Genomic DNA, 23201 nt, shown 5'->3' on the forward strand with positions numbered 1-23201 from the left:
CAACAACATGCCGAATGGACTGCTCAGGATTGGCATCACGTTCTCTTCACCGATGAGTGTCGCATTAGCCTTCAGCCAGACAAGCGTCGGAGGCGTGTTTGGAGGCAATTCGATCAGGCTAAACGCCTTAGACACAGTGTCCAGCGAGTGCAGCTAGGTGAAGGCTCCCTGCTGTTTTGGAGTGGCAGTATGTTGGGCCGACGTACGCCGCTGGTGGTCATGGAAGGCGCCGTAACGGCTGTACGACACGTGAATGCCATCCTCCGACAGACAGTGCAACCATATCGGGAGCGTATTGGCGAGGCATTCGTCTTCAAGGATGACAATTCGCGCCCCAATCGTGCACATCTTGTGAATGACTTCCTTCGGGATGAGGTGATGCAAAACTTTTTTTATGTGTGTAGTTGTTGTTTTTGTCAGTCTGAAGACTGGGTAGTCTATCCTGTGCAAGACATAACAGCTCTGACCTGCATCAATTTCAGCCGACTTATTGTATGAGAATGTTGGTCTCACTGTACATTTATTTACTTTCACACTTGCCCCCGCTGCTAGATTGAGTATTCCTTGTTTACTCTGATGCATCTTATCAACCGAACCCTTCTTTTAGTCAAGCTGAGCCATAAATTTATTTTGTCTCCAATTCGATTCAGAATGTCTTCATTAGTTTACACATCTACTAATATAATCTTCAGCATTGTATATTGCAGACAAATACTTTCAGAAAACACTTCCTTTCACTTAAAATAACATTCGCTGTCATCTCTCTTTTCCAGAATCTTTTTTTGCCGCTACGAGCCTGCATTCTGTTCGTCTTTTTTTTTTTTTTTGCATTGTACTTATTTATATTTAGCTTCTAGTTGACCAGCTACGTAGTCAATTATTTTGGTTACTGTCAGTTATTTTCCTGCCTAAATAGCAAAACTCGTCTGCTGCTTTTACTGTCTCATAATTCCCTCAGCATCACACGACTTAATTCGACTACAGCCATTCCACGCAGTATATCTGCAGTTGTGCTCATGTGTTATATTGCCTGTTTGGATTTATGGATGGTTAGTCTAATTTAAAATAATTTTAACAACTAGGCCGAAGATACTAATTTGATAAAAGAGTGTCGTGCTGCGTGAAGTTGTCCGTAACTGCGTCTGCACATCCTCGTTCGACAGAATCGTTGACCCTTCGAGTCCTTTTTTAAGGGATCGAAGGCATGACAATCGCACGGGGAGAGATCGGGGTTATATGTCGGGTGCTCGTGTGTCTCTTACTTGAGATGGCATAATTTGTGCGTTATGACATTTGCAATCTGTGGACCTGAGTTTTCATGAAGCAGCAGCAGTTTTCAGTTGTTGACAGACATGCTGCCCCATACACATTCTTGACTTTCCGATGGGTGTCTATTGGTGTTGGTCCTACGGCAGCCAAGAAAAGAATAAGGGCACGTTGGTCCTGTTTCGACGCATTTGGTAATAACGTCATAGTAGACGTCTCCCCATTTACGACAAGCACGCCAGAAAGACAAGGATGTCACACAGATCCCTTGCCTACAAGTCGTTGCTTATAGACAAGCATAGTAGTCGCACTACGTTGCATATATTCTGCAGCAGCGCCCTGAAACGGGAACTTTTTGATCACTGCTACTATAAAATTGTCTAAAATACCTATGTTTTTAGAGTTCCGTACCTCGGTCGGTAAAAAAGGAACCTTTATAGGAGCGGCTTGTTGTTCGTCTGTCAGTCCGACTGTTAAAAACCTTTTTCCCACGAACAGGTAGACGAATCATATTGAAATTTATGACCAAGGTCCCTTGGCGGTGTGAAAGTTTCAAGCTTCTAAGTCAATGCAATTAAAAGAACGGCCATTTCTGTCACATGTATTGATAGTCGAAAACTCACACATCAGAACATTGATGTAGATCATGAAATTTGGTAAGAAACAAGGTTTCACAGTGCAACCAAAGAAAAACAAATCCTGTGGTTATATCGTAATAATTTTTTTTTTTTTTTGCCTTTTCTTATCAGACTATGGTCCAACAGTGTATTAAGACACCTTTTCCACAGGAACGAGTGGCCATCTCAAGTTGAAATGCGTGTCACGTATTAATGTCTGAGGGCCTTGGCGGAATGATAAATGTTAGATTCTAAGTCAACGCAATCAAAAGATACGGCCATTTATGTAACAAATTTTGATACTCGAAACCCCACTCATTAAAATGTATAGGATACTTCCTATTGACGTAGAATCATGAAATTTGACAAGAAACAAGGCTTCAAAGTACAAGTAAAGTAAAATTTCAGAATATTGTTAATTTGTAATTATATCACACTAAAAAATATTTCTTTTGTCATTTGTTATCCTTTATCAGACTTTAAATTAAAACATTCCCTAAAGTTATTAAATAAAACTGCAACCAGTCACTCTCTTGAATAATTATTTACTATTCCATAAACCGGTATCCGAACCTTTTCAGGTTCACCTTCAGTTTGTGAAAGTTTGTTGGTGTTTTAAACATGTCCGTGTACTGACACACCCATCCATCAATTCCTATGCGGCGGCGGGATTGGCAAACCTTCCGCCACAACTCAGATTTCACCTGGGGGCCATCAGGTGCTGGTATCGCAAAGGTTGCCTATTGTCCCCCCCCCCCCCACCCCCCACCCCACCCCACCACCACCACACCCCCGTGTCAAGTAATCGATGGATCGGTGTCTGTGTACAGGGACATTTTTAAAGTGCCCATCAAAGGTGCATGGGTGGCACTGAGGGTGTTGCCAAATTACAGGGTCTTAAGGGGGCGCTTCGACATTTGATTCAGCATGCATCTGTCAATGTCGTACTACCCCTCCCACTCCCAGTCCCCCAGTCAATGAACACGGCTCGGAAAGGAGCGAGAAAGGAAGGATGAAAAATCATGAACACCTATTTCCGCTTCTTATCGCTTTTACATTTCGTCGAGTGGCGTTGAACGGTCTCTGGTGGATCCACACTGTGTACCAGAACAAAAATTGCAGTCATGCAGCACTCCAAAGGGTTGGCCACCTAGAAGAAAACCATTTGATTTAAATTCTGAACATCACGGTTTTGACTTCCTTCGCAGAGGCATCGAGAGAAAGAGTGAGTCGTGGATAAGGGTAGGTGTGATGACCCTCCCATGGAGAGTGACGTCCACGGTGGCGTTGGGAATATTGTGGTGAAATGTGGTGCCAATGTGACATTAACGCACCTTGCAGCTGACATCAACATCTGACCTCCAGCCACTTTTTGCAGGTGTCGATACCTTGCTATCTGAAACTTCGTCAAGCCTGGTTGTGATGGCACAAGGTGCCTCGCGTTTTTCCCCATTATGCAGGGTGAACATGAACAAACTGCAGGGACGGATTCCTGTCTGGAAATGGAGGAAAACAGGTCCTATGAACAAATGTTTGGAAATGCATCGTTGCCCCAGTAGATGGCGCTGGTGAATGAAAGTTCCTCTGACCACGTGCCGTGTGTTTCTTGCGTGTTGGAAGCTGTGTGATTGACGCAGCGTACTGTATACAGCAGAATGGTCCAGTATTCATGTCGGAAACAAGCCACGGTGCTGTTTGTGTATATCCAGTCAGACGGAAACGGTCGAGAGGCAGTGCTGCTATACCAAAACAAGTACCCTGACAGACACCAACCACATCACACAATATTTCAAACCCTTTTTGGGCGTTTGCGTGATCGTGGGTCTTATCAGACAGACGAACGTGCAGGGAGGCGTCGGGCTGTGCGTACACCAGATATGGAGAACTGGGTTCTGCCTCTCCACCGTTTCCATCTGATTGGTCGTACACAAACGCAAGCTCGGCTTGTTTCCGACACGAGTACCGGACCACGCTGCTTCTTACAGAACGCTGCGTCAGGCACACAGCCTGCAACACACGGCACGTGGTCAGAGGAACTTTCTTTCGCCAGCGCCATCTACGTGGCAACAATGCATTTCCGGATACGTATTCGTAGGGCCTTTTTTTTCTCGACTTCCAATCAGGAGTCCGTTCCTGCGGTTTATCGGTTTTATTAATGTTCCTCCTGTAGAGTATGGTTTCAGGCACCTGCCAATATTCTAACTTTTGCCCCGCAATGGGAGAAAATGACAGGTTTTCAAAATAAAAAAAGGCGCATTCGTTTTGTAGCGAATTGTGGTACTCCAGCCTTCGTGGAGCGTCCCATTGTAAACCGAAAGTGCAATAAACGCAAAATTCTTTTCATTGTATTTATTACTTCCAATCGCCCCTCACGATCACCTCTTCTATCCTGCCCACAACCCTTTCAGCGAGCTGTACACTGTTTATCTCTGCTTTTTACACATCTTCTGAGAATATGTTTCACCATAGAACATGAAGCAACTTCACACATTTTTATAACACGTACCGATGAAGAGACCACGTCAGCACGACTGGCATTACAGAGAAAGCAAATGTCCGGTGAGGTTTAAAACTAGACCTGCATGACTTAAACATTTAACACGGTGAAAAACCGTCAAGACTTTCAATGCTTTATCGTGCCTCTCTGTGTCATTCACACCAAAATAACGACGACATAACTTACTGATACACGAGCACGGTATGTTTCCAGTGGCATCACAGTATTTGATGTAGGTTCACTGCGGCCGGCAACGAGTCGCTGATCGTGCTGTGCGGGCCTTAAAGAGCGCAACCAAGTGAATGGGAAATGTCGCGCCACAAAGCGTACGCCAATGCTGCACGCACATATCATGCTGTATAGAAATTTGCAGCAATTCTTACATTATCTGTGGCCGCCGCGTTATGCGCCGTGGTGACGAACGAAGTGGACATGATGGGCGAGGAAACTGATGAGCAGATGGAAGCTTTGTGATGGCTCATTTCGTGAAACTTTCATCTGGAGATCTCGTTAAGCTCCACACTTTAGTTAATGGGAGATGGTGGAAAACGGTAACGGTTTCTTGCTTCGGAAGGGGTTGCTGGCCGCACGCTCGGGAACGAGCGCCCAAGGAACGGTGGACACAGAGAATTCAACGCGTTCTCAGAAATATTGAGGAGGAGGAGATTAGTGTTTAACGTCCCGTCGACAACGAGGTCATTAGAGACGGAGCGCAAGCTCGGAGTAGGGAAGGATGCGGAAGGAAATCGGCCGTGTCCTTTCAAAGGAACCGTCCCGGCATTTGCCTGAAACGATTTAGGGAAATTACGTAAAACATAAATCAGGATGGCCGGAGACGGGTTTGAACCGTCAGAAACGTTCGTCACGACGCCTTGCGACCGCTTGAGTCATTATGGAACCGCAGTGGCTGTGGGAACTAGGAGGCTATCTTACAAACATACAATGGAGATTCCTCGGTAGCTGCCAAACGCCAGACACAGCTTTGTTAGGCGTTTCTCGGAAATGTTTGTGCTACGTCTTGCGACCCTTCGATTTGTTATGGGACCGTAAGGACTCTGGGAGCGCTGTGGCTATTTTGCAAATCCAGAATGGAGGTGTGTCGTCGGCTGCCAAGTTTTATTTTCCTGTTGACTGCAATAGATGTTCCAAGTCCACATTTATGAAGTGGAATTCATCTAGGTGTAGGATGAGAAACACTGGGGTAGCAGGGAATTAACTGACCAATGAGACTCGTCGCTGCGGCTGCTTGAGACAGCCAATCAAAACAGGGCAGAGGCCAAGATTTGTGCAGAAACAGACGTGCAGGCAGTGTGTGTTGGGCCGGTAGTGTAAGTGTGGAGTGGTGACAGCAGCCACGAGGAAGAGGTTGGCGCCGGTGGAGGACGGAGTGGCGCAGCGCTCCAAATGGTTCAAATGGCTCTAGGCACTATGGGACTTAACAGCGGAGGTCATCAGTCCCCTAGACTTAGAACTACTTAAACGTAACGACATCACACACATCCATGCCCGAGGCAGGATTCGAACCTGCGACCGTAGAAGCTGCGTCGTTCCGGACTGAAGCGCCTAGAACCGCTCGGCCACCGCGGACGGCTTCAAATGTAAAAACTGTAACCATAGCATTAGTACCGAGCATTTCGGAGTAACTAGGTTAAGTCTACTACAAAATGTTTAATGCTGAAACAAGTTGTTCTGCTGTTAAAATCAGTGCTTCATTTCAGCTATAAACAAGAAAAAATATAATTGTCAGCTACACCTGGCATAGTGTGTTATGACAGAAATGCGACTGTTAATGCTAGTGTGCTGTTCGTGTGTGTTTGTGTGTGTGTGTGTGTGTGTGTGTGTGTGTGTGTGTGTGTGTGTGTGTGAGAAAGAGAGAGAGAGAGAGTTGCACGTGTGGGCAGTTGTATGGTTGGGATTCGTAAATAAAGAGTGGAGAAGACGGGGAGCTTCAGAACTATAAACCCGACGGCTAGTGGGCCGTATCCAGGCCGTACTGTCGGACAGCCCAGTATGATAAGCAACACAGTTAGTTGTAACCTCCCTTCAAAGGTAAAGCGCCGTAGTATACTTCGTGTAGTTTCATTGATGTGTTGGAGAAGGTAATTCTAATCGGTCGAAGACTGGAAGACAGGTAGTTTGCGGGTTTTATTAGTTGTCAGGAACGACGGGATGTGTGTAAGGGTGGTACAGGGGCTAAATTAAATCTTACTTGTCATAGTGTAAAGAAGGAGCGCTTAATAGGCAAGTAAATACCGGGACTAGATAAAATCTTACTCGTCAGAATATGAAAGAATGGAAACGTTTACTGAAGGATGTGAATAAAATCTTTTTCACTTCTCATTTATATTGCCACCTTCCTTCAACAGTTAGTCTCTTCGCCTGTAAGTGTTGTAGGTCATAAGTGCCGTCATTTCACTTTCAGTGTCAGTTGTAATCTTTGTGCGATAATAGTCTAGTTTATAAACAGTTGCATATATTCCTGCCACGGTTTCCGTACAGTTGGACGATTATTATGAACGGGCGCTGGGTCTTCGCGACTGTGCAACAAAACTTAACGAAGCAGGATACTGTGATGAAAGAAGCAAATTTGGAAATTTCTGGTAAGCTCTTATGGGACCAAACTGCTGAGATCATCGGTCCCTAAGCTTACACACTACTTAATGTAACTTAAACTACCTTACGCTAAGGACGACGCACACACCCACGCCCGAGGGAGGAATCGAACCTCCGACGGGGTGAGCCGCGCGGACCATGACAAGACGCCTGAGACCGCGCAGCTACCCAGCGCGGCGATGAGAGAAACAATCACTTGCACCGAGAAACTGTCGGCTGCTCTACTGTACGATGTCACTAGTGAATTGAGGTCTGTCGAATTATACTCGTGGTACTGGCAACACTACCTCTCTTGACATGTCTTTCTCAGCAGTATAGTGAATGCACAGTTTTCATTGCACTTACAGTCTACACTCTTTTTAACGTTCAAAATGGCTCTGAGGACTATGGGACTTAACTTCTGAGGTCATCAGTCCCCTAGAACTTAGAACTACTTAAACCTAACTAACCTAAGGACATCACACACATCCATGCCCGAGGCAGGATTCGAACCTGCGACCGTAGCGGTCGTTCGGTTCCAAACTGTAGCGCCTAGTACCGCTCGGCCACCCCGGCCGGCTCCTTTTAACGTATAACAAATTTTATTTAATGCTGTGTCACATCTGTGAGACCTGAGCTTCTACCGTCGTCTACAATGTTCAAATAACTTACGGGTTTTGCTGCCGGGTGACGTCGTCGACAGCCGCCGTATTTCGACAGGAGCACACCCTGCCATTTTCAAGGCGCGCGCGCACGCACGCAGGCACTGGCGCCGCACTCAGACCTAAGGTGACCGACGTCAGAGGTTGTCGATGGTGAAATTAATAATCAACGTGTGAGGTAGCATTAACTTCGTCCCCGTGATTTTACAAGGAGAGAGCGGGATTCGATGCAGAATTTAATCAATAACCACCATTTCTATTTATAATGTTACTTGCTAATTTAATTTAAACCGCTTCCTTAATAACACTACCCCAATAGCTGGAAGTGCCTGTCTCAATATCTGTGTTGCTATATTCCATAGGATCACCGGTGCCAAGACAATGTTCTGCAGTGACGGATTTGCCCGGCTTCTGTAAGCGTGTGTACCGCTTGTGCTCGGTACAACGGTCCTCCACAATCCTGATAGTCTGTCCAGCATGACATGCCACAGCTGCAAGGAATACGGTAGACACCCGCCTCACGCAAACCGAGATCATCCATCACGGAACCTAAAAGGACCCTGATTTTAGATGGTGGTAGAAAAAGAATTTGACATCATATGTCCACAAAATAGGACCAATCAAGTTCTAAATGCTCCCAGTGTAAGGCAGAAAGGCTGTAGACCTTGGCGCCACCTCTGTATTGTCATCAATCACCCGTTGCACAGTTGGTCGATAGCGCAACGCACGTCTGATCTGTCTTTCATTATAACCATTTTAAAGAAAGGTGATATGGAGATGGACTAGCTCAGATGACAAACTCTCAGGATCCGAGATAACATGGGCCCTGTGGACCGACGCACGCTGTACCCCTTCACGTTGAGCCAGATGCTGACAAGTGCCAGCCTGCAGATACAAGTCAGTGTTAGTAGGCTTCCTAAAACGGCATGTCTCAACCTATCATCAACCTTCCTCCTGATCATCACATTAAGTAAGGCAACACAGTCATCCTTTTCCTCCTCCAACGTGAAAGAGATATTCGGGTTGATTGAATTCAGGTGTTCTAAAAAGTCGTTCAAATTCTCACGGCCATGGGGCCGAGCAACAAAAGTATCGTCTACATATCTGAAAAGAAAACGCGCGTTTCAAAACCGCTGACTCCAAGTCATTTTCCTCAAAGTCTTCGATAAACAAATTGGCAATAATAGGTGACAACTGGCTTCCCATCGCAACTGTATCTATCTCCTCGTAGCATTGGTCATTGAATAAAAAGTAAGTGGGTGGAAGTCAACACATATCGAAATAAGTTCGTTCATTCAACACCAAACCTAATCTCAATCGACCGTAACGTATCAGAGGACACGATTGAAGAAAAAGTCCACATCAAAATTTACTAGAATATCAGAGTTGTTCGATTGCATTCTCTCTAATCGACGTAAGAAATCGTCTGAGTTCGTAAACTGGTGCTCACACCAACCAACTATAGGGATCAACTCCGGCCGGAGTGGCCGAGTGGTTCTAAGCGGTACAGTCTGGAACTGCGCGACCGCTACGTTCGCAGGTTCGAATCCCGCCTCGGGTATGGATGTGTGTGCTGTCCTTAGGTTAGTTAGGTTTAAGTAGTTCTAAGTTCTACGGGACTGATGACCTCAGAAGTTAAGTCCCATAGTGCTCAGAGCCATTTGAACCATTTTTTTTATAGGGATCAACAGAGTAGTAAGGTGTTTCGCTGCACGATATGTCGGACCACCAATGTTACTCACAATCGGATGAAGAGTAATCTCTTCTATGTGGGCCTTAGGAAGGCCATATAACCAGTGGGGAGCGTCACAATAAGAATTAAGACTCGGTAGTCTCCTGCGACAAGGAACTTTCTTTCAGGAGGCTGTTAGTCTTCCTCTCAATACTTTTTGCGGGGTCAGTACAGATCCCGCGATACGATGAATACGTCAGTAAAACTGCATCTTTTGAACGTAATCCTGAATGTCGAAAACGGCAATAGCTTTGCCCCTGTCCTCAGGTAAAATAACAGTATCGGGATCTACTCTAAGCGAACGTAAAGCAGCCCACTCAGCTGCTGTGATATAACTCTTGGGTGGAGGTGGACGCTCCCAGTCAACACACGACATGTTTTTCTCCTAAGCTCCTCCGCAACATCAGGAGGTAGTTTAAAAACAGCCTTTCCAGCAAAACTAATGAAATCAACTACTGGCAAATGCTTCGGCGTCGGTGCCAAATTTAAACATTTCCCTAGCACGGATAAAGCTGCATCGTCAAAAGCTTTCTCCGTAGAGATATATAATATTAGACTCCGATCCACGTAAACGTTCAAACTTCGCCAAATGTCAGGCATTAACAGAATGAAATCCTCAGTCAGACTGCGACCGTGAAGACCGTCTAGCCAGTTCTAAGAAAAAGCCGAAATTTTTGAAGTAGTCTTTAAATGAAGCCGAAACTGTTCCTTGGAAACAAAATCCGACTGTCGACGAGTGTAATGGATCCTTTCAGGAGCAAGAGCTAGGCCGGCGTGTTGCTCGATGCGATTGGCGGCACGAGAATTACTATGATGCACAACTTTGGCAAACTTTGGAACAATATTTTGATCACGATACCTCAACAAAAACGAAAAAGTATATTTCAATGTTACTCCACTGCTGCGTAGTTAATCCAACCTCCGCAAGCAACGATACGCTTTCTCCCCGCCGCCCGGGGTGGTCGAGTGGTTCTAGGCGCTACAGTCTGGAACCGCGCGACCGCTACGGTCGCAGGTTCGAATCCTGCCTCGGGCATGGGTGTGTGTGATGTCCTTAGGTTAGTTAGGTTTAATTAGTTCTAAGTTCTAGGGGACTGATGACCTCGGAAGTTAAGTCCCATAGTACTCAGAGCCATTTTTTTGAGCTTTCTCCCCGTAGACGTAAACAATGTGAGACGTACGTTTCTCCCGGCGTTTGCATGTCCAGATAACTTACGGATATGCAGTCGGGTGACGTCAACAACCGCTGATATTTCGAAGAGGCGCACACCCTGGCAGGCAGTTGGTCAGACTGTCAGGACAGTGGAGGACCGATGTACCGAGCACAAGCATCACACACACACTTACAACAGCCGAGACAATCCGCCATTGCAAAACATCCCATGGAACATAACAACACGGACATTCTGGCATGCACTTCCAGCTATTGGGGTAGTGTTATTAAGCAAGCGGTTTAAATTAAATCAGCAAAAAATGTTCAAATGTGTGTGAAATCTTATGGGACTTAGCTGCTAAGGTCATCAGTCCCTAAGCTTATACACTGCCTAACCTAAATTATCCTAAGGACAAACACACACACATTGCTGAGGGAGGACTCGAACCTCCGCCGGGACCAGCCGCATAGTCCATGACTGTAGCGCCCTCAGACCGCTCGGCTAATCCCGCACGGCTTTAAATTAGCAAGTAACCTTATATATGGAGATGGTGGTCTTTGTTTAAATTCTGCATCGAATCCCGCTCTCTCCTTGTTAATGCTACCTCACACGTTGATTATTAATTTCACTATCGACAACCTGTGACGTCGGGGTGCGGCGCCAGAGAGAGAGAGAGAGAGAGAGAGAGTTGTGTTTCCGGACTTTCTCTGCAAGAAAAATAAAATGGCTCTGAGCACTATGGGACTTAACTTCTGAGGTAATCAGTCCCCTAGAAGTTAGAACTACTTAAACCTAATTAACCTACGGACATCACACACATCCATGCCCGACGCAGGATTCGAACCTGCGACCGTAGCGGTCGCGCGGTTCCAGACTGTAGCGCCTAGAAGCGCTCGTCCACATCGGCCGGCCGAGGTTTTAGTTCCCTTACACAGTGCTTACTTGATGCAGTGATCCTTTGAAAATGGGAGGGTGTGCTTCTGTCGAAATAACGGCGGTAGTGGACGACGTCTCTAGCTGGCTTCCCGTGCTTCTGGTGTTAACACATGCGGGTTCAGTTCATACTGTCGGTTAAAACACCCACGTGTTCCTTGCACCGGGTTTCCATATTCCGCCCTTTTTTTCTCGGAATCACTCTGCCAACGCGCCGCGGGGCTGTCAACTGCACAGCAGCTGTTGGCAGCAGCGGGTAGGGGGAGCGAGTTCAAGCAGCTCTCCGGACTAGACGGGCAATATAATATTGTACAATATTACTGACGTTCTGCCTGGACCACTCAACACTATTGTGAATTACAATGTCACTAATATTCTGCACGAATAACGATACGATGATATTTGCTCAAATGTGTTGCAAGCCGAAAAGAAATGTGGATGAAAAATTGATTGAAGGAGCGCTAATGATATTCGAGAAAACTTACTGAGAGAACTGTGGTTGAACGGAGAAAAAAATATTATGATAACTTTTTGTGTTTTGGTGGTCCAGCATTTGATATGAAGGCGTGCTGTAAAGGAAGCCCTCCGAATATTTTATTTGAAAACTCTTAAAGCTTTATATTTTTAAATAAAACAGACTTCATTAACATTCTACATCTTTATTCTTCATCTCAACATATTTGTTTCTGAATGTAGTATTCCTGGCGACGAACATATTTCTCCCAACGAGAGACCAGTTTATTGATAACATTTCTCCATACGAGAGACCAATTTATTGATATTGTCACTGTAGAATGTTTGACTTTGTTAACGTAGCCACAACCTCGCCTCTGGCTGCACCGCTTCGTCACTATCAAAGTAAAGGCCTCGAAGGGCAAGTTTTGAAACAGATGATATTAAGACGGGGCCTAGTCGGGGCTGTATGGCAGATGATCGATGACAGTGAACCTATAAGACAACAAATGTCTGGCGCAGTTGTTAGATTGGTTACTGCTGCGACAATAGCAGGTTATCAAGATTTGAGTGAGTTGAGTTTTAACGTGGAGCTGTAGTCGGCGCGCGAGCGATGGGACACAACAGGAACGCAATGCGTTAGGATAACACCATCACAGTCGTACACGAGAATCACCATTCGCGCCATCAACAGAACAGGCTCTGTTAACAGTATACTACGCCTTTCACATCGCTGACAACGGGTTCTACTCAACGCTGGTGACTACTTTGAATGACAGTAACAGGTGCAAACATGTAACTCTTTTGTATCGTCGGTTGTGAATAAATAGTTGCCAATATTTAAGTTCTAACCCTCGTAGTTAATAACGTAAAATATAAGCAAAATATCAGAATGTTAACTATTTATTTCGGGAGAAAGTACAGTTGGAATGTGTGTTATTTGTTGATTGGTTAGCCATGAAAAGTGCGGACTAACGTGGGAGAATAATGTTTTTCTATTGGCCTTACAGAAAACTGACCAGTCAGAACGGACTATTCTTCGCCGGTCTTTTCTCTTGCTTACAGCAGTGTAAGTAGTCGGAGCCCAGCCTTTCAACGGTACGGTCGTGTGTAGTATGAGCTTCGAAGGAAGTTATAATTTGCCGGTTTTAGTTATGCTACATACCTCAAAAGTGCTTTAAAGTAGAGGCATATTTATTCCGGTGAGGTTTTTTTGTTTTAGAAGTTCTGTTTTTTAGACAGTAAGGATATTTTAAGCAATTTTGTGTACGAGGTAACTCCGCGTGGCATATTGAGCAGATCCGTGACTAAAAACTTGAGTGCATTAGACACCGATAAACTTGTACGCCCCCGTTAACTGAGCTCAGGGTGTTCGGTCAGAGGGTTAGCTGCCCTCTGTAATAAAAAAAACTGAGTGAACGATCAACGATGAGCGTGAACGGATTTGAAGAGACGTCCGCCCCGAACAAATGCAACGAACAGTAACGCACAAAATGAGATCAATAAAAAGAAAAGAGTGGTCAGCGCCGCGGAATGTCACGCCAAGGGGCCCGTGTTCTATTCCCGGCTGGGGTAGGAAATTTTCTCCGCTCAGGGACTGGGTGTTGTGTTGTCGTCATCATCATTTCATCCCCCTCTACGATGCGCAAGTCGCCCAATGTGGTGTCGAATGCAATAAGTACTTGCCCTCGGCGGCCGAACTTCCCCGAATGGGGGACTCCCTGCCCACAATGCCGTACGCTCATTCCCATTTTTACCGATAAACTTAATAGAGTGGCGAGCATTTTCATTTAAGAACAATCCGGGCTTAGTAGCTGTTCAGATTTCGGGAAATGCGTTAGCATCAAGTCGTTGCCAGGTTTGGCTCAAATGGCCCTGAGCACTATGGGACTTAACATCTGAGGTCATCTGTCCCCTAGACTTAGAACTACTTAAACCTAACTAACCTCAGGACATCTCACACATCCATGCCCAAGGCAGGATTCGAGCCTGCGACCGTAGCAGCAGCGCGGTTCCGGACTGAAGCGTCTAGAGCCGCTCGGTCACAGCGGCTAGCTGTTAACGTGAATGAAAGGGTTTGTGTATGATTGTGTTACGATTAGCTCGGGCTTGGCAGTGAACGTGTAATTCTCACTTCAGAGTATACCGGAATGTTGCCAGTATTTTCACTTTTCATTCAAATTAAGACCTTTTCCCAATTCTTAGAATAGTTACGTTGTATGCAGCCTGGTGCGAGTTGCAGTACGGTAGGTTTCTGCACAGCTTTCCTACTGGTGATTTGCTGCAACGAGTTGACAGGTAGGTGCTGGTAAAAAGGAAGAAAGGAACCGCGCCGCCGCAGCATCCTATGCGATCGCCTGCATCCATTCGTGTCCATTGTGCATTGAGACACACTTCGGCAGTTCCAGCAGAGCAATGCGACACCCCTCACGTCCAGAATTGCTACAGAGTGCCTCCAGGAACACTCTTCTGAGTTTAAACACTTCCGCTGGCCACCAAACTACCCAGACACCAACACTATTGAGGGTAATGGGATGCCTTGGAACGAGCTCTTCAGAAGAAATCTCCACCCTCTCGTACTCTAACGGATTTATGGACAGCCCTGCAGTATTCATGGTGTCATTTCCCTCCAGCAAAACTTCAGACATTAGTCGAGTCCACACCTTGTGGCACTTCTATGTGCTCGCGAGGGTCCTATACGATATTTAGCGGGTGTACCAATTTCTTTGGGTTTTCAGTGTATATGTATATATACTCGTACTTTCATTCGTATCTTCGCACGAACTGACTGTTTTGAGGACATTTTTCTTCGAGGGCGTATCCTATATTTTCCGAGCAATAAGTCATACGATTCATCATTCGTAATGAAACGTCCCCTTAGAAAAATTTATCACTTTCTGTACTGGTTAACCCTTTACGTTATTTGATTTTCAAACAGCTGAACAGAACTGAACGTACTCAGAGATTTCTCTCTTTACTTATTCTGATCAACACTAAATTGACATACAATATTTTTAACGCAACGCAATCTGACTTTCAATAATCCCTACAAAAGAATGGTCCTGACTAACAATAACCTATACATTTCATGAATCACTTACCTCACAAAAATCTTCGTTACTCGAACTACTGCAATACAGCGAGCGCCAATACTGCCAGCTAAATAAAAGATTCTAATTACTGAAGGCACTAACTACTCATAGGCATAGTTAGCAAATGAAAGATTTTGATAGAGAACAAACAATGTATTTACCTTAATAATATTCAAAAGTCATCATATATATATATATATATATATATATATATATATATATATATATATAAGTTCATGATATACAGTATTACAAATTTACTCTTTCTGATGGACACACGTCCAGGTCACCCGATTTCAAAATTCTGCCATCTCTCTCCCCACATCCACCACTGCTGGCGGCTCACCTCCAACTGCGCAACGCTACGCGCTGTTCACATCCAACTACCCTACACTACAATAGAGAATATTCCAACAATGCCAACCAGCCACAGTCTGCACACAGCACAGCCAGTGATTTTCATACAGAACTCTACATGACGTTACCAACATAAAAACCTGAACAGCCTACTTACAGTAACACGTCTGTTTTTGTACTCATTTGCGCTGACATCCCACAATGCCAGCAACAGTTTGTACAATTCGTGTGACTCCAATAATAATGCTCTTTCGTCTCGTTACGGTGTCGACCTCTTCAGTCTGTGCAGCATGCGAGGGACTGTCAAGAATATTGTCGACACGCCCCACAGTCTTCACAATATTTCCAGGCAGCGGAATACGTTACCGAAGTTTTTCATGTTATCAATATCATCAGCACTCATTTGCGCTGATATCCCAAAATGCCGGCAACAGTTTGTGCAATTCGTTTGACTCCAATAATAATGCTCTTTCGTCTCGTTACGAAGTCGACCTCTTCAGTCTGTGCAGCATGCGAAAGACTGTCAAGAATATTGTCGACACTCCCCACAGTCGTCACAATATTTTCAGGCAACGGAATACGTTACCGACGAAGTTTTTCATGTTATCAATATCATCATTCGTAACACGTCTGTTTTTGCACTCATTTGCGCTGACATCCCAAAATGCCGGCAACAGTTTGTACAATTCGCTTGACTCCAATAATAATGCTCTTTCGCCTCGTTACGAAGTCGACCTCTTTAGTCTGTGCAACATGCGAGAGACTGTCAAGAATATTGTCGACACTCCCCACAGTCGTCACAATATTTCCAGGCAATGGAATTCGTTACCGAAGTTTTTCATGTTATCAATATAATTTTTTATAACTGGAACAGCATTTCAGGTAGAGTGTACGTGTTTTGCAGGTGCGGTCTGAGCGGCTGTCGGCGCCTGCGCGTCTGAGGCGCAAGGAAGGCGGGAGGTGCGGACTGGATTCGCAGGCGCAGTCGCCACGCCGCCGCACCGAGGTGCCGCCGCCGCTGCGCCTGCAGGTCGACGCCGACGCAGACGCCGAGGCGGACCTCCCGGCGTGCAACGCGCAGGTGTGCCTGCTGCCGGCAGAGCCGCGACACCAGCCGGAGGGCTGTTTCCACGACGTCTGGCAGACAGAGGACGCAGCCGGCGGGGAGTCGGGCGAGGTGGCCCTGGCGCACGCCGCAACCGAGATCACGCAAGTCGTAGTCGACGAATGCAGCGCCGACGACCGGGACAACCTGTCCGACGCGTCGCTTGCGGAGGCTAGCGATACGATATACGAGGAAGCTGTGGCCAGCTTGGGCGAGGAACATGGCGGGAGCTGCGTGGGCGCGCTGGCGGAGGACGCGGCCTCCGTCGCCAGCAGCGGCAGCCGCCGCTGGTCCCCCGGCGAGGTCAACCTCGGCTTCGAGGACACCGAGCCAGACCTGCGCTACGTCGACATCTCGCGGCCCGACGCCGATCACCTGCCCTGGTACTTCTCGCCACACTCTCCCGAGGTAAGCGACACGCCCACCATCCCTACAGGACTAATCGTGCACAGTCATCTAGTGTGGGCTAAGACCTCTTCTAGAACCTAAGGCACCATCCACACTGAACTGGAATATGACGGAGTTGTAGTGGAGACGTGGTGCTGTGTCGAGTCACCGCCATTCGGGTACAGATCTAAGGGTTGGTGCTAGCGATGGATCACATTTCTTTAACGTAGTTTCCTCCACCCCGTCCCCTTCCCGTTACCCCTACTTAAACGTGCCTGAAATCTACATCTACATGTATACTCCGCAAGCCACCCATCGGTGTGTGGCGGAGGGCACTTTACGTACCACTGTCATTACCTTCCTTTCCTGCTCCAGTCGCGTATGGTTTGCGGGAAGAACGACTGCCGGAAAGCCTCCGTGCGCGCTCGAATCTCTATAATTTTACATTCGTGATCTCCTCGGGAGGTATAAGTAGGGGGAAGCAATGTATTCGATACCTCATCCAGAATCGTACCCTCTCGAAACCTGGACAGCAAGCTACATCGCGATGCAGCGCGCCTCTCTTGCAAAGTCTGCCACTTGAGTTTGCTAAATATCTCCGTAACGCTTACCAAATAACCCTGTGACGAAAGGCGCCGCTCTTCTTTGGATCTTCTCTATCTCCTCTGGCAACCCGACCTGGTACGGATCCCACACTGATGAGCAATACTCAAGTATAGGTCGAACGAGTGTTTGTAAGCCACCTCCTTTGTTGATGGACTAAATTTTCTATTGACTCACCCAATGAATCTCAACCTGGCACCCGCCCTACCAACAAGTAATTTTATATGATCATTCCACTTCAAATCGTTCCGTACTCCCAGATATTTTACAGAAGTAACTACTACCAGTGTTTGTTCCGCTATCATATAATCATACAATAAAGGATCCTTCTTTCTATGTATTCGCAATACATTACATTTGTCTATGTTAAGGGTCAGTTGCCACTCCCTGCACCAAGTGCCTATCGCCCTATCCGCTGCAGATCTTCCTGCATTTCGCTGCAATTATCTACTGCTGCAACTTCTCTGTATACTACAGCATCATCCGCGAAAATGTGTACTATTTTAATAACAATAACAGCATAAAAAAATGTTATTAATATAATAATAATTAACTGGGTATTTCCATAAAATATATAAAGTATTTGAATGTAATAATAGTAATTTTTTACTTCGGTGAGTAGTACATCGCTTTACTATAACATCCAAGAAATTACAATTCAGAAGAATATACACTGCCATAGAAAACATCCTCTAGCCTGGAGTAAAGTTCACAGAAGACCATCTCTTCAATGGAAATTTTGGACTTTTAGCGCGAAACCCGAGAGGACAATTGATGAATTTTCTTAGCAAAGAACGTTTCTACTGAATTAATACATTTTACAAGTAAGTTCCGAAAAGAAATTAGATCTGTAGAAGCCCCGACGGCACAGTTAAGAATGAATAAGATTACATCCTCACATCGAACAGCCGAATGTGCTCAGACGTCTCAGTCATAAATCGATTCAACACAGGTAGAGACAATAGGCCAATTAAAGTCTGGATCCGTTTTAACACTCAGCTCGAGAGAAAACCTATGATGGAAAGAAACATCCGACCCATGATAAATGAGCTGCAAGAGAAAAGAAGTGAGTTCGACCAATGCATAGGCAAGGAACTATCAACCGAAAAATGAAGACGAATGGAACTGAACAAACTCCAGACAGAAACCAGGAGTAGTATTCGGACGTCAGTAAACACAGTGGCTATTTTTAGTTTTATTTATTGACAGCCGCTAGGAGCGCCCTACTGAGCTGCATTTGCTGCAGCCTGTGGAAGGAGCTACTTTTTATTGGTCTATATATGACCAAACAAAGTATTAGTCAGTTTCATAAAAGTTCAAACGGGTCGCTTGGTGCGCTGTAGATGGTTTGCAACTGGTACCAGGTGGTGTACCGCTCATATAAGTGACGTGGTGTACGTGTCCAGTATCACGTAAGCAGTCACAGCTGTAAGGTACGTGTGTGTGGAGACATGCAGAGTCGTGTAGAGGAGCTATCGTGCCCGTGACTGTAGCTGCCTGTTACGAGGGATACTGTAGCACCCGCAACCACGTAACACGGCGTAACATTAGTGGTCGTTAAAATAGGGCGGGACATGCTCGTATTGCGTAACGCCCAGCGCGCTGGGAATCTCAGCCACGAGATCCAGTCCGTGCCGGATTCACGACTGTGGCGTAGGTAAATGCTGGGCTAGTCCCCAATTTCCCACCAGAAAATTCGATACACAAACATTTAAAATACGACCAAACGGGAACAAAATTTACGCAGTTGACAGAGAGGTAGCGCACATGACTGCGTCGACAGGTAGGGCATCCGGCTGCGAAGTCAAATAAAATAAAATTGCGACATAGAAGCCCGTAGTAGAGTGGACTAGCGCAAGACGAAGAGCTGTAGAGAGTGGCACACCTTGTCACGCACACGCCTTCAAACCCGACAAGCACTGCTGCTGCCACTGATTCAGGTTCATCTCAATCGGTTTCCAAGTAAACATTGAGAACAGAACTGTATGCTAGGGACATTTGAAATGGGGCTCCTCGCAGGACGTCATTGGTCGTAACAGTACATGAAGCTGCACATCTTCAGTTGGCCAAACAACGCAGAAACTGGACGGTAACCGATTGAAGAGTATGGTGTCTACCGACGAGTCGCAGTTTTGCTTCTTTTTGAAATTATATAAGGAGTCAAGTCCGCCACTTGAGCCAGCTTACTCAGGCTACCGTCAACATGAACCAGCATCAATAAAATTCTTCTGGATCTGTGATCGCATTGTCGACATGTAAAACTTCCGAGGTTTCGGCTACTACTGCAAGTGGCCTTCCCGAGGGTATTCCTTTTGTAACAGCTATTGAAAGCCACACCTGAGGGAAAGCCACACCTGAGGAAGGCCACTTGCAATAGTATACTTATATGGATATGGTGTCTGTTTTCTCGGACATGTCCGAAAGGACAGACACGATATCCATAAAAGTATATAGTTCTGACAATACCAGCCATGACCTTCCTCTTCTGTGCGATGCACACATAATACCCGAACTCTTACGGGATTTGGCAAGAATGTCTTCCAGGAGTAATGAGTATGTTGGGCAGGGACACTACGAATGTAATGTGTGGACATTATAAGGTGAGAATGTGAGTCTCGCGGGGGGCGTGCGCGAGATAGTCCCTGCAGTCGCACTATCCTCTGTGCCCTTGGTGGCTCAGATGGATAGAGCGTCTGCCATGTAAGCAGGAGATCCCGGGTTCGAGTCCCGGTCAGGGCACACATTTTCACCTCTCTCCGTTGATTTATATTAACGCCCGTCAGCAGATGAAGGTATTAATATATAATTCTAATATCGTACCTGCAATAGTAGCCGAAACTTCGGAAGTTTTACACATCGACAATGCGTTCACAAACCCAGAAGAATTTTATGACTGTGACAAAGGCCGTGGAAGCCTACGCTTGCACGAACCAGTATGTTTATTCCAACATACTTGGCGACCGAGTGTTGTCCTGTCTTCTAAGTCTTCATGATAAGTGTGGTGTGGACACTCCTGTCTTCCAAAATGACAGCAGCTGTGTTCGTAAGGGGCACGCATACTTGCCTGCTTTGACGAGCACTCAGACACGCTGTCGTATTGCTAAATCACTCGGTCTCGAAGTCACACAAAATGTGTGGGACTGTTCTAAACCCATTGCGAAACGTAGCAATCGACATTCCCGCATTTTGCTAGCTTCACAGAATCTAATTATCAGTGAGTGATTTCAGCTGGATTTGAAATATTGTGAAAATTACGATACTCTGAAAGAATAATTTGTGGTAAGGACTATGGGACGAAACTGCTGAGGTCTTCGGTCACTGGCCTTACACGCTACTTAATCGAACTTAAACTAACCTACGATAAGGATACCCCACACACACACACACACACTCATGCCCGAGGGAGGACTCGAACCTCCGACGGGGGGAGACGCCCGAACCGTGGCAAGACGCCCGTAGACCGTGCGGCTAACTCAGATAGAATAGCCGAACTCACTCCAAAATAGGAGGATGTGTAGAACAAAGCGATTAAGATTGCAGATAAATGGTGTGACGTAGGCTCAGTAGCCCCCTCTTTCGTGTGACCAAGCAGGTCAATGTTAGGTCGCGCTCAGTCGGTGAAGAGCCGTCAAACGACGTAGAAATGCGCAAGTATGAGTCGTTATGCCTCGCCGACGTCAAAATGCGCTGTATCAGCATGTGAATGATATCGAACGTGGCAGAATGATTAGACTCCGGGAAACGGGTTCATTATACAGTGACACTGCCGGCCGGGGTGGCCGAGCGGTTCCAGGCGCTACAGTCTGGAACCGCGCGACCACTACGGTCGCAGGTTCGAATCCTGCCTCGGGCATGGATAGGTGTGATGTGCTTAGGTTAGTTAGGTTTAAGTAGTTCTAAGGCTAGGGGACTGATGACCTCAGATGTTAAGTCCCATAGTGCTCAGAGCAATTTGAACCATTTTTTGCAGTGACACTGCGGCTTGTACAGTGCACGTTGCTACAACAGTGATGCGAGTGTGGAAGCAGTGGATAGAAGACGGTAGACAATGTGGCCACCGAGCGGGATGACCACCATTTATGCGTCCAACCGTAACCGACAGAACCGTTTCGTCCACAGTGTTGGCTCGATGTTTTTGGACATATTTGTGTCGACGGTTCGATTCCTACTGCTTAGGACCGAACTGATGTTACGCGTCGGCTTCCACTGACCAGAAAGCACCGACGCTTCAGATTACAGTGGGCATGTGAACGCCGTCACTGGCACGTTGAGTGGTTCAAATAGTTCAAATGGCTCTGAGCACTATGCGACTTAACTTCTGAGGTCATCAGTCGCCTACAACTTAGAACTACTTAAACCTAACTACCCTAAGGGCATCACACACATCCATGCCCGAGGCAGGATTCGAACCTGCGACCGTAGCGGTCGCTCGGTTCCAGACTGTAGCGCTTAGAACCGCACGGGCACTCCGGCCGGCCACGTTGAGTGGTTGAATGTTGTGTTTTCCGACGAACCCCTCTTCAGCTTGTCCTACAGTAATGGCCGCGTACACATTAGACCTTACCGTGGTGAACACTGTCGGACAGACGCCACTGCTGAGCGGCATAGTGGGCAAAAGCCAAGTGTGATGGTTTGGGGCACCAGTGACTAAAACATACGATCTCGCCTCGTACCTGGTGTGTGAATCTGAGCTTCAGCCGATACGTGAATGGGTTTTTGGTTCCCCAGTCACTGCCCCTCCTGCAGGCAGTTCCACACGCCAGGACAGAGCCTGGCCGCACGTGGCGAGGAATGTGCGAGCCTCCTTCGAAGGATGTCGGATACCGCTGGTTCCCTGGCACGTCCGCCTGACACTTCGCCCATCTAACATGTAGAGAACGTCTGTCGGCAACTTGCTCTTTGGGGTTCTCCTGTAACCACTGCCATTGTTTTGTCAACACGCTTACAAACTACGTAGCATTGTGTTCTTCTTTAGCATATCCAGCCCCTCCTCGAATCCGTGACGCGACATACAGAGGCTTTGATTGCTGCCCGTGTCAGCTCCACTTCGTACTGAACACTCAGGCTCAAACTACATGTTCCTTTCGGTGATTCTAATCATTTGCAGATGTCCTGTCTCTTATCTGTGGAACAAATTTCATTGTTATCACACGTCTGTTTCATCGTTCTGCAATTTACGACGACAGTATTGTTGACCTGGTCGATCTGCAGTGTAATTCCCATTTAAAAGACATAACTCTCCAAGAGTTCTATATTGTTTCCCTTGGGAAGAGTTGCCACATCTTCGTAATGAGATTACAAACAGGATATCAATGTTGTACCCAACATACGTGCGCAAAACGCTTTTTTAGATTTATAAAACTAAATATGTCACGATTACAGGCAACCTGAGTGACGAAAATCTGCGAAACTGCCTGTGTCTGTCAAAATACCGACAATTTGTGTCAGATATAAATTTTATAATGTCTTCAATGCGCCAAAATTTATTAAATAATACTAAAAAATAGTTCTCTTCGTGATCTATGTTGTTGAGAAATATGAAATACGAAAAAAAAAGGTTCAAATGGCTCTGAGCACTATGGGACTTAACATCTATGGTCATCAGTCCCCTAGAACTTAGAACTACTTAAACCTAACTAACCTAAGGACATCACACAACACCCAGTCGTCACGAGGCAGAGAAAATCCCTGACCCCGCCGGGAATCGAACCCGGGAACCCGGGCGCGGGAAGGGAGAACGCTACCGCACGA

General features: G+C 46.2%; 1 protein-coding gene and 1 non-coding gene across 2 annotated transcripts in view; both read left to right on the forward strand.

Moving 5' to 3' along the window:
- Window positions 1–23201, forward strand: part of LOC124556333 (sodium-dependent transporter bedraggled) — a 446423-nt gene that overhangs the window by 22351 nt on the left and 400871 nt on the right. Inside the window, exon 3 of the mRNA XM_047130303.1 lies at window positions 16386–16843. Coding sequence (XP_046986259.1) covers window positions 16386–16843 — 458 coding nt within the window. The remainder of the gene's footprint in view (window positions 1–16385; window positions 16844–23201) is intronic.
- Trnat-ugu lies at window positions 20115–20189 on the forward strand. The gene has a single exon. It is a non-coding gene; the product is annotated as a tRNA-Thr (tRNA).

The sequence above is a fragment of the Schistocerca americana genome, chromosome X (genome assembly GCF_021461395.2).
Source record: "Schistocerca americana isolate TAMUIC-IGC-003095 chromosome X, iqSchAmer2.1, whole genome shotgun sequence".
In the NCBI taxonomy this organism is placed as follows: Eukaryota; Metazoa; Arthropoda; class Insecta; order Orthoptera; family Acrididae; genus Schistocerca; species Schistocerca americana.